The 12129-nt window shown below is 38.0% G+C and overlaps 1 protein-coding gene across 9 annotated transcripts in view; it reads left to right on the top strand.

The window, feature by feature from the left end:
- Positions 1 to 12129, top strand: part of KIAA1328 (KIAA1328 ortholog) — a 403500-nt gene that overhangs the window by 326235 nt on the left and 65136 nt on the right. For 8 of the 9 annotated variants that reach the window (XR_009047897.1, XM_057698044.1, XM_057698042.1 and 5 more), the window contains one exon: positions 9933 to 10114. Coding sequence is in view for 7 of the 9 variants with exons in the window: in XM_057698044.1 (XP_057554027.1) it covers positions 9933 to 10114 (182 nt within the window). In the remaining 2 variants the exon portion in view is untranslated. Of the gene's footprint in view, positions 1 to 9932; positions 10115 to 12129 lie in introns of those variants that run through there. The other variant, XR_009047898.1, reaches the window with a different exon arrangement.

The raw sequence follows: 12129 nt of genomic DNA, 5'->3' as shown, positions 1-12129 counted from the left end.
GAAAAACACCATCTCAAACAGATGCAAAAAGTCTTCCAATGCTCATTTTTTTTTAAATGACCTCTTATCAAACTAGAGATCAGATAGAGGGTGTAGATAAAGATACATCTCTTTAATGACGAACACTTTTAGGAACAAGGTAAGGATGTTCACTCTTCTATTCAGCATTGTACTAGAAGTCCTACCTGATGTGATTAGACATGAAAAATATTAGAAATAAGTGAGTAAAACTGTCTTTATTCTTAACTAATATGACTATCTACATGGAAAAGTCCTAAGGAAGCTACCCAAAACCGCTAGAATTATTAAGTGAATTTAACACAATCACAGAGTTCAAGTTTAATGTATAAAATTCAATTTTATTTTCATATGATAGCTATATATTAGCTGTTGATCAGTGGAACAGAGTAGAGTCCAGAAATAGACCCATGCAAGCATATGTTCACAGCTTTTTGACAAAGGTATGGAGCATTCTGTGGAAAAAGGAAAGTCTTTTAAACAAATAATGCTGGATATACTGGATATACATATGAAAAAAGTCAACCTTGATCCCACCCTCACGTCATACCCCAAATTTATGTGATCACAGGGTTGGAGCTTGATCCACAGAGGAGGGCAGCTGGCACAGAATACCAGAGCTTGTGCAGGGTGGGGAGTGCTTTCATCCCATGGGTTGTATTGATGTAGGGTGTTGGAGCTTGACCCGAATGAGGATTGTAGCCACGTGGAGGTCAGCCCTGTGTGGGATCTTGGGAGCCTGAGATATGAGGAGGGCTTTGTCACAGCAGAGGTAGCCCAGTCAGAACTTAGTGGGGAAGAGCCCGTACAGAGGTGTGTTGGCAGGAACAGGCAGAGCAATGTGGTGGTGTTTGGCAAGGTAGGGAGGGAAGAGGATTATGACAGTAGTGATGGAATATTGCTTTCGTACAAAAGAACTAATTAAGTAATTATATTAAGGAAAATGGTAGCCAAGTTTTTACACTGTTGTAGAATGGAGTTACATATATGGAAAGGTAGAAAACTAAAATGAGCCCTGTTGATTTGGGGTTAGAATTGGAGATAGCGTAAACTCATGATTTTCAATGTATTTATCTAAATATATAAATATATATATACACATGTACATAAATATATACATAAATACATATATACACACATATATATATACGTACACATACATGTCTCTTGCCCTGTGAGAACTTAGGAGCAGTGATAATCCAATTTCATTAGCTTATTTTTTTTAACAAAAAGATACCAGATCTCCTTATAGAAATGGCTGATTCCATGATTGAGCCAGAAACTGGACAATACAGCAATTGCTTAGACATGGCATGACTAGCACCTAAACTGGCCACTGGAAAACGGAGGGAAAGATTTAATAGGTATCTGTTTCCACATTCTAGATTTTATATTCTTCTAAATCAAGGACTTGTTCGCCTTCATTTTTTGCTGACTCATGCCAAAATATGACTAATTTGTATTGATTTTTCTCTCTTGTATTTTCATTCTCTTAAAAGTCTACGTTTCCTTCCCTAATTTTCCTAACACCACTAACACCCCTTTCCTTCCTCTTACCCCCCAGGATTTCCTAAAGGTGCCTACAGAACACCTATTTCATAGAAAATAAATTCTTTTCATCTTCAGCTTTTTCACACACAAAAAATATTTTTATCTCATTCTTGGCCATAATTTAGTGATTTTCAGCCCTGACTGGACATTGGGATTACCTGTGGAGCTTTAAAAAAAAAGAGGAGAGAGGATGAGAGAGGGAGGCACATGATGCCACTCACCCCAGACAGAGTCATTCCATTTCTAAGAGCAGGTAGGACAACCCATTGCTTTTTTAAAATTTTTCCCATATAATTTTAATGTATAGCAGGCTTTGAAGCACTGCCTAAATTTGGCATCTTTTCTGAGAATGCTACTATCCAACCATTCTTTCTGTCACATCTGACAAATGAAAGAGACAGTAGGTGCCAGCATTTCCTGTTCTCCTCATTCCATCTCAAACTTTTAACTAGTTTACACTCTAGCAAACCTCCTCATTTATGTGAGTCTCAGCATATCTGGTCTTACAGTCCATCCTTCCTTTTCTTTGTTTTCCATTGTTATCTCACTAGGAATCTGACATCCACGCAAAGTCACTTACTCCCCCACATCTCCTAACCCCGTTCTGTGAGATTCCAGTATTCACCCATGCAGTTGATCTCTCCATTGCCATAGCTAGAGAGATTTGTCTTCCGCAGTTCCCACCAGTTTTCTTCAGCTATACTGTCTGCAGCCACGTCTGGAGCTTGCTCTCCCTGCTGTGGTTCCATCACAGACAGCGCTGACTGGTACCCCCTTTATGGTCCACCTCTCTCTCGAGTCTGTTCATGTTCTCATTTCTCATACAGACTATACCAAGTGTTTTATTTGTTTTTCTTGTTGTTTTGTTTTGTCTTTGTTTTAGCTTAAAGAGACATCTAAATCCTTCATTTCTCTCAGGTTTTTTTGCCAGTCTTTCAGGCCCCTCTTTGTGTTACTTCCTTCCCCATGTACATCCTGGACCAAATGGTTGATCTAAACTATTCCCTTATCAGTATACAAATTTCCCTTGACTTCCAGTCTGCTGCACCCTCACGTAGAATCCTAACCCTGGATCAAGCTCTCAAGCTGCTTTCTCTGCTTTTACATCTGTGCATCTGAGCCTGGATACAAATTTATGATTTCTAATACTGTTAGGCCTTCAACAGCGCAGGATAGTCTTATTTTTGTTCTTTGTCATTTTTACCTTGAATTCCCTCAGTACCTTCTCTAAATCATCCCGTTTCTCCTCACTACCCATTTTTTTCACTCACAGGAATGAATTTAACCTCCTCCTTCAGCAACAAAATGGAAAGTAAAGCACATACTTTATCAACTCTGTCTCTCTCCAGTCCACCACCCTAACTAAAGTCAGTCAGCCAACAAGCAAAAAGCTGCAGGGTTATTGATCCAATGGCTCTCTTGAAATATCTTTCCAGATGTTGCATAGGCACCTCAAGATACATGGATCCCCCCCCACCCACTTTCTCTTTATTGCTTATCCACCCAAATTCTGCCACTCATCCTCAACTCACTCCTCTCCGTCACTTTTCACATTCGAATACTTAACCAAATTATGCCAATTTTAAATCCGCAATATTTTTTCAAAGTTGTCTCCTTCCCATTCCTACCACGGCTTCTCCGTTTCAGACCCTCATCATCTCTTATCGGAGCTGCTTCAGCAGCCTTCCCACTCATCCAGTCCATTCACTAACTTGCGCCAGAGTAATTTTTCATAAATTCAAGTTGGGTCATGTCATTTTTCTCTTTGGAGCCCTTCAGTGGCACCGCCTTGCCGACAAGGTAAAGGTCAAGCCCTTTGACATGAGAGACCAAACCTTTCATGATCTGACCCATCCCATCTGTCTCGCTTCAGCTTCTACTTCTCCCCACCCCATACCCCAAACTCGATGCTGTAACAGTTAACAATATACCAAACTAGTTAACTTGCCCAAAATATATGCTGAAGTTTTACTAGTTAGTATATTTGCTAATACTATTTTCTTCTGCCTTCCATCCTACTATCCTTCCTTATCCCCTGCTTATCCTCCAAGACTTAGTTTGAATGCCTCAGGAATTTCCCTTCCATTATGCGGATAGAGTTAGATGCCCTGCCTTTGTGCTCCCATAAACTCCAAGCATATTCCTGAATCATAACATGTATCATATCATATTAAAAATGATCTGTTTCCATGTCTGTTGTTGCCACTAAAATCACTTTGCGAACAGGAACCAGGTCTTGCTCATGTTTGTGTACCCAGCACCTAGCACATAACAAGTACTCAGTAAATATTTGTTTTCTTTATTTGCCCACCTGAGCCCCATCATATATATGAGTATGTTCTCAATAAATATCTGATGAATAAATAAATGAATGATTGATTTGGCAATTTACTGAACAGGAATAAGGAAAGCAGAATTTGAGACAGCTGAGGTTTCTCATCTGCATAAGAGGGAGGATGGTGATAACATTAAATGAGAATGGAAACGCCTAGAGGAACTAGTTTCAAGATAAAAATTATTCATTGCTTTAGCATGAGTTGGTTTTGGGAGGTAGGATAAGACATCTCTTCACAGCTTTTCAACAGATACTTGAACAGGGCAGCAGTTTTGGAAAGCATTGTGGGCGAGATGAATCTATTTAGGAACCATAGTTGAAGATACAGTGGTTGACAAAGATCACTAAGAAAATGCTAAGGGGGAAGAGAAGGACAAAGACAGAGTCATCAGGAATGTCTGCACTTGAGGGAGGGAAGTAGAAGAGTTCCCATTAAAAGAATATAAGCAGCAGCCTCCTAAAACTAGAAAACCAATCAAGATATATGTCATGAACTCCCAGGGGAATACATTTTAAGAAAGGAGTCAGGGGGCAGACAGCAGTATCAAGCAGTATCGGCAGTATTTCGTCTTGTGGAACTGAAAACCACAGCCACAGAAAGACAGAGAAAATGAAAAGGCAAAAGACTTTATACCAGATGAAGGGACAGGATAAAACACCAGAAAAACAACTAAATGAAGAGGAGATAGGCACCATTACAGAAAAAGAATTCAGAATAATGATAGTGAAGATGATCCAGGACTTTGAAAAAAGACTGGATGCAAAGATCGAAAAGTTGCAAGAAAAGTTTACCAAAGACCTAGAAGAATTAAAGAACAAACAAACAGAGATATGCAACACAATAACTGAAATGAAAAATACACTAGAAGGAACCAAGAGCAGATTAACTGAGGCAGAAGGGCAAATAAGTGACCTGGAAGACAGAATGGTGATAATCACTGATGCAGAAAAGAATAAAGAAAAAAGAATGAAAAGAACTGAAGACAGCCTAAGAGACCTCTGGGACAATGTTAAACGCACCAACATTCTCATTATAGGGGTCCCAGGAGGAGAAGAGAGAGAGAAAGGACCTGAGAAAGTATCAGAAGAGATTCTAGTGGAAAACTTCCCTAACATGGGAAAGGAAATAGCTACCCAAGTCCAGGAAGCGCAGAGAGTCCCAGGCAGGATAAACCCAAGCAGAAACACGCCAAGACATATAGTAGTCAAATTGACAAAAATTAGAGACAGAAAAGTTATTAAAAGCAACAAGGGAAAAAAGACAAATAACATACAAGGGAACTCCCATAAGGTTAACAGCTGATTTCTCAGCAGAAACTCTGCAAGCCAGAAGGGAGTGAGATGATATATTTAAAGTGATGAAAGGGAAGAACCTGCAACCAAGAATACTCTACCCAGCAAGGATCTCATTCAGATTCGATGGAGAAATCAAAAGCTTTACAGACAAGCAACAGCTAAGAGAATTCAGCACCACCAAACCAGCCCTACAACAAATGCTAAAGGAACTTCTCTAAGTGGGATACATAAGAGAAGAAAAGGACCTACAGAAACAACAACAAAACAATTAAGAAAATGGTAATAGGAACATACATATCAGTAATTACCTTGAATGTAAATGGACTAAATGCACCAACCAAAGGACACAGATTGGCTGAATGGGTACAAAAACAAGACCCATATATATGCTGTCTGCAAGAGACCCACTTCAGACCTAGGGACACATACAGACTGAAAGTGAGGAGATGGAAAAAGATACTCCATGCAAATGGAAATTAAAAGAAAGCTGGTGTAGCGATACTCACATCAGATAAAATAGCCTTTAAAATAAAAAATGTTACAAGAGACAAGAAAGGACATTACATAAAAATCAAGGGATCAATCCAAGAAGAGGAGATAACAATTATAAATATATATGCACCCAATATAGGAACACCTCAATACATAAGGCAAACACTAACAACTATGAAAGAGGAAAGGCAAGGCAGAAACAGAGACACAGGTGTAGAGAACAAACACATGGGCACCAGGTGGGGAAAGTGGGGAGGGTTGGGGGGGGAATAAATTGGGAGATTGAGATACCAAATTGTGCACTCTAAATATATGCTGTTTATTGTCTGTTAACTGTATCTCAATAAAAGTTCTTTAAAAAAAAGAAAAAAAAGAAAGGAGTCAGTTGCTGTGAAGTCGTCTAGTAACAAGTAAGATTGTTGAAAGAGAAAACACCGCTAAATTTGTCCTCCTAAAAAATAGTTTTGGTAGGCATGTCTGTTAAAATTATTGTTTTGTAAAAGTTTGACAAAGAGAGGAAGGAGAAGATGGTAATATAAAGGAGATGGTGAAACTTTTTGTTTTATAATTTTAGAAGTACATGCCTATTGGAAAAAATTTAAACAGTATATAAATTAAATTATAAAAATCTTTCCCTCACTAACTCTGTTTATCTTTCTCTGGTTTGTTATTTATCCATCCAGAACTTAAAAAATATCTTTTGGTTATTTTTGTTTTTACAAAAATGAGACCACGTTATACATTCTATTATTGCAAACTGCTTTTTTTTAACTTAATAGTATGTTGTGAATTTCATTCACAATAGTATAGAGAACTACCTCATTCTTTTTTTCTCTGTTTTCATTTATTTTATTTGCTTAATTTAGGTATTGATTTACAATATTGTATTAGTTTCAAGTATGTGACATAGTGATTCAAAATTTTTATAGATTATGTCCCATTTAAAATTATTATAAAATATTGGCTATATTCCCTGTGCTGTACAATACACATTTGTAGCTTATTTATTTTATACATTTGCCTTTTAATCCCCTACCCCTATCCTGTCCCTCCCCCCATCCCTGTCCCCACTGGTAACACTAGTTTTTTCTCTCTACAGTCTGTTTCTGTTTCGTTACAGTCATTCGTTTGTTTTCTTTTTTAGGTTCCACATATAAGTGATAGCATATAGTATTTGTCTTCCTCTTTCTGACTTATTTCACTAAGCATAATACCCTCCAGTTCCATCCATGTTGCTGTAAAGGGCAAAATTCATTCTTTTTTAATGACTGAGTAATATTCCATTGTGTATATAGCACATCTTCTTTATCCATTCATCTCTTGATGGGCACTTAGGTTGCTTCTGTATCTTGGCTGTTATAAATAATGCTGCTATGACCAATGGAGTGCATGCATCTTTTCAAATTAGTGTTTTCGTTTTCTTCAGATGTATACCCAGGAGTGAAATTGTGAAATCATATGGTGGCTCTATTTTTAGTTTTTTGAGAAATTTCTATACTATTTTACATAGAGGTTGCACCCATTTGCATTCCCACCAACAGTGTACAAACGTTCCCTTTTCTTCACATCCTTACCAACATTTGTTATTTATTGTCTTTTTGGTGATAGCCATTCTGACGGGTGTGAGGTGATATCTCATTGCAATTTTGACTTGCGTTCCTCTGATGATTAGTGATGTCTTTTCACATACCTGTTGACCATTTGTATATCTTTGGAAAAATGTCCAAAGAAGAGTGTTGTGCCTATGTTTTCTTCTAGGAGTTTTATGGTTTCCAGTCTTACATTTAGGTCTTTAATCCATTTTGAATGTGTTTTTGTATATAGTGTGAGAAATTTTTCTAATTCCACTATTATGTAATTCTATAGGGTAACTTCTTAAAAGTAAAATTGTAGGAGGATAAGTGCATTTTTATTTTGTAGTGACAATTCACTCACGAAAGGGTTATCCCAGTTTGCAGTTTCCCTGGTACCATATTAAAATCCTTTTGTCCCCACACTCTCACTGACACTGAGTGTTATCATACTTTTCCACTTAAGGGAACAGTTTTTGGTTTTAGGTTTAGGTTTTGATTTTTAATGGAAAGTCTGGTCTTATTTGTAATCCTAGGAGAGAATTCATTTGAGAGGAGGAGTTTGTAAGTTATAAGAAAAGGAGATGATTGGCAGACCGTAGTCACAGAGGTCATGGGCAAAAATGGTATCAAGAGTGTGAGTAAAAGGTGTGATTTTCATCTCAGATGGTAATAGAAGAATAGTAGATGGATAAAGTTGGAAACAAATGCAAATGAAAGAAGACATTTTTTAAAGTCATCTTTATTTCAGGGAAATTACAACCCAGGTTCCCAGGATGGGATTTGGTACACGAAAGCTTCTGTGTAAAATGGAAGGAAGGATGCAGTATTGGGAGTGATCAACATTGGCTAGTATGGGGAGCATGGCTGACCTGAGAATGTATAATTTTGGGGAACCCAGTAGTCTTGGTCACATTAACTTTTTTGTAAGAACAAGTAGAGATATAGTTGTTGGATTTGCCAGGGTTTGGGACTTCTGGGTTGAGGTAAACTTATCTTTCATTAACAGCGATACAGTTTTATTCTCCTTGTTTTTCTGTCCCATGAATAGAAGTTACATTAACTAAGATACACTGGAGGGTTCACAAGGGAAAGTGATCCTTGGGTTCTGATCAAAAAATTTTTAAGTGTATAAATTTAATACACTGCCTTATGCCCATATAAAGCCATACTGCTAACAGTTTGGTTTTTTTTTTTTTTTGTGGTTGTTTGGTTTTGTTTGTTTGCTTGTATGTATGTATTTATTTATTTATTTATTTATTTAAGTGGCTGTGTTGCATCTTCTTTTGCTGTGCGCCGGCCTTCTTTGGTTGCACTGAGTGGGGGCTACACTTCATTGTGGTGTGTGGGCTCCTCATTGCCGTGGCTTCTCTTGTTGCGGAGCATGGGCTCTAGGCGCATGGGCTTCAGTAGTTGCAGCACATGGGCTCAATAGTTGTGGCTCACGGGCTCTAAAGCGCAGGCTCAACAGTTGTGGCACACAGGCTTCGTTGCTCCGTGGCATGTGGGATCTTCCTGGAGCAGGGATCGAACCCATGTCCCCTGCATTGGCAGGCGGATTCTTAACCACTGCGCCACCTAGGAAGCCCCAACAGTTTGTTTCTTTATACCACTCTGAACATAAAGCCATTTAATGTATTGTTTTTTTATTAATAAATTATGATGTAAGCAAACATTAGTAAAAACTCTGATCCACGCAAAAGAAGCCCAGTGACTTTGATGGGTTTATTTGATTTGAATCCTGGTCAAGGGCCACCTAGGATTCGTAATGGATCCAGTAATACTCCATCAGGTTATTCTTGTCTGGAGATTACCTCTGCTCCCAGGGAGTCTAAACATCCTTGTTTTTAGAGTATTATTTTGTGAATAAATTATTTTTCTTCATTTTAATTTTCACATTGTTTATGGGCATGGGGAAGACAAAACTAAAGTATCATGAGTCAATGGTGAACTTAAATTAGAAGGAAGGGGCTGGTAGAATAGTAAGGGCTACACATCATCATAACGTTTCTCTCTAAAAAATGAAATGTTGTAAGAGAAATTTTGCTAATGGTGAGAACATAGTTTATTGGAGAGAAAACCATATGCACGTGTGTTTATTTCCATTAAAATTTCTTTTACTCCAGATTTGCCTTGTTGACTTTAGAATGAAATTATGTGAGGACAGAGACCAATTCTCCCACATGTACTATAGTACTATTCCTCACATACTTGAAGTACATAATAAATACTATAAGAATTGAAAATGAGAAACACAGATGCATTTTGAAGCAAATTGGTGATATTTTAATCCCTTATGTTCATTTTTAGCACTCAGAAACATTTTAGCTATGCAAGTCTTGTTTTAGCGTACTTTTTATTTTACAGATATTCTGTTTCTTAGTCATACTGTATGGCTTTACTAGCAGTTTCATGGGTCTGAGTCTCATTTCCCCAACTCCAAATATAAACTTTTTGAGGATAAAAACCATTTCTTCTCCAAAATTGTTTTGGCAGGACACAAAAGAGACCTTCAGTAAATTACTTAAATTATACCTCAATAAAAATTAAGAAAAAGAAAGTTTCTACTGCCATGAATTGCATTTCAACCCATACTGAATTTATATGCCTTTGTGTGATCTATACCCCCTTCAGTGCTCCTACAGCTCATTCATGTTTATTCTTTTCAGTTTATTGAAGTCAAAATGTGATGGCTGGATGCTTGGAACATCATCATCCAGCAAAAAGTACCAGGACTCCGCTAACAGTGGAGAGAACAGAAGGGAGAAGAAGACAGTTGGGTTTCAGTCGCATATGGAAGATGACGCCCTGTGGACAGGTCAAAAGAAGGATGCATATGGACCCCAAAGAGGTAAGCTTAGCATCTGTAGTAGCAAAGTGGGAAGCTGTCGGGGGCAGGTGGTTGCTGGTGGCTGCTGGCCATGAACTCCAGATGGTTTCCTTTAACCCTGAGCAAGAGTTAAATGTGTTACAAGCTGACATGGGCCTGCAAGGCCACAGGTAGCACGTCTCCTAAATCAGTGAATTGCATCAACATTTCTCTTAGAACACTCATATGAGAAACTATCTAATGTGTCCCTCTTTTTGCAAGCAGCAAACTGCAAGAATTATTAAGCAGTAAATATGGTCATAGACACAAAATAACACTTAAAGTGAATAAAGAGGACAAGAAATTGAACATAAATCTTTACTGGGAAAGTAAACTCTAACAACTACAGTTAATCCTCAATTAACTGGAAATACAAGGAGGGTAAAGGAGAGGTCAGTGTGGCTAAAACAGAACCTCATATGTCTTAAGCCTATATTGCCTAGAAGTCTTTGAAGTGCTGGTAATTCTTCCTATTTTATATGTCGTAGATATTTTAAAAGAAATCAACTATAAATAACTATGTGAAATGTTGAGTGAAGCAGTCAAATTTAATTGCATTTCCCAGTTGTTTCTGGAGTGGCTTTTGGCTTAATATCTCCTGGAATCATTAAAGGAAGGACTCTGGGACAGAATGGAACAAGTCTGATCTTCATTGGTCAGAAGAGATGTACAGAAAACAAAGGGCCCAAAAAGGTCTCGGAGCCCCCTTCTGCTCATGCCTCTTTCCCAGAGGTCTTTTTTTCCTGCTCCCAACCATGAACCCTGATTTCTTCCTCGTTTACCGCTGGAATAGCTAGCACTGCCCACCGCTAGAGTTAATAAACCAATTTTTTATAATCTCTCTACTCACTCTCACATTTGTTTATTTGAGAATCGGGCAGTGCTTTGTGAGATCTTACAGGTATACTGCTCTATGCCTTTCTTCATGCTTTGTCATGTTTTTTGGTTTTAATTATGATTACTCTAGAAATCATTTAGTCGTCTCCCAGGTCATTGAGGGATGACAGTCCAAGCTTCAGAAGGGAGACTAGCCACAATTTGAAACAAAAGCAAAGGTACATTTTCTTTGATGTAGGGCAGTTCTGCCCACCTCTGTTGTTTTAGGGCAACTTAGAACAACTTTCCTCTTTTTAGACTTGCTACCAGAAACAAAAATGAAATTGAGGAGACTTAGTATCTGAGATGGACTCTTCTTTACTTTCTCTGTTAGAAGTCCTTCAGAGATGGGAAACCTCTTACTTTTGCCTCCCTCTGTTCTTAGCGATTGCGCTTTGGAGAGTGGAGAGCCAGTCAAAATTGGTGTGGTGGTTACCCTGCAAGGCTCAACATAGTCTTCTGTTAACTTGACAACAAACTTATATTGTGTGTCAGCACTAACATAAAATGGCAAAAGGAGAAAAATGTGGTGTAGTAGCAGAGGGACAAATAACTTGGGTTATTGGTTGAGACCACAGCAACATTAGAAAGCTGCAATTGAAAAGGCACTTTGAGAAAGGTATCATCAGGCCAGCCCTGGCCGTGGTGGAGGTTAATCTCTCCCAGGCCCAGCTACAGAAGCCAGAAGTCTAGAAAGGGCTTGTGTCCAAAAAAAAAATCAATTTCTAATTTGAAACAAAATCATTTTTGACTAACAGGGGTTCAGAACCCATTACTTTTTGCTGTGTAGTCTGCTGACATTTCAGCACTTTCTGTTGTGCACAATGAATCCTAATAGTCACTTCATAATGTTACTATACCAATCAGTTTAACCAAGAGAAAGCTGTTACAATTCTGCAGTTTACAGGAACAGTTTTCACTCATGGTTTTATTTTTTTCATTATTTTTTTTTCTTTCTCCTTTCTTTGAAGGGTGTGGAGGGGAGGGTTGTAGCATTATAGTGAGAAAAATAGAAAATTTTTCATCTTTTTAAGAGTTTTGTTTCAGGGTATTCACAACAATTATTAACTTTTTCTTCTATTCATAAGAAATGCTGTCTTGTATTCTTCTCTTCTTTTATT

Source organism: Hippopotamus amphibius, chromosome 11 (genome assembly GCF_030028045.1).
Source record: "Hippopotamus amphibius kiboko isolate mHipAmp2 chromosome 11, mHipAmp2.hap2, whole genome shotgun sequence".
Classification (NCBI taxonomy): Eukaryota; Metazoa; Chordata; class Mammalia; order Artiodactyla; family Hippopotamidae; genus Hippopotamus; species Hippopotamus amphibius.
This window is presented reverse-complemented; position numbering and strand designations above follow the sequence as displayed.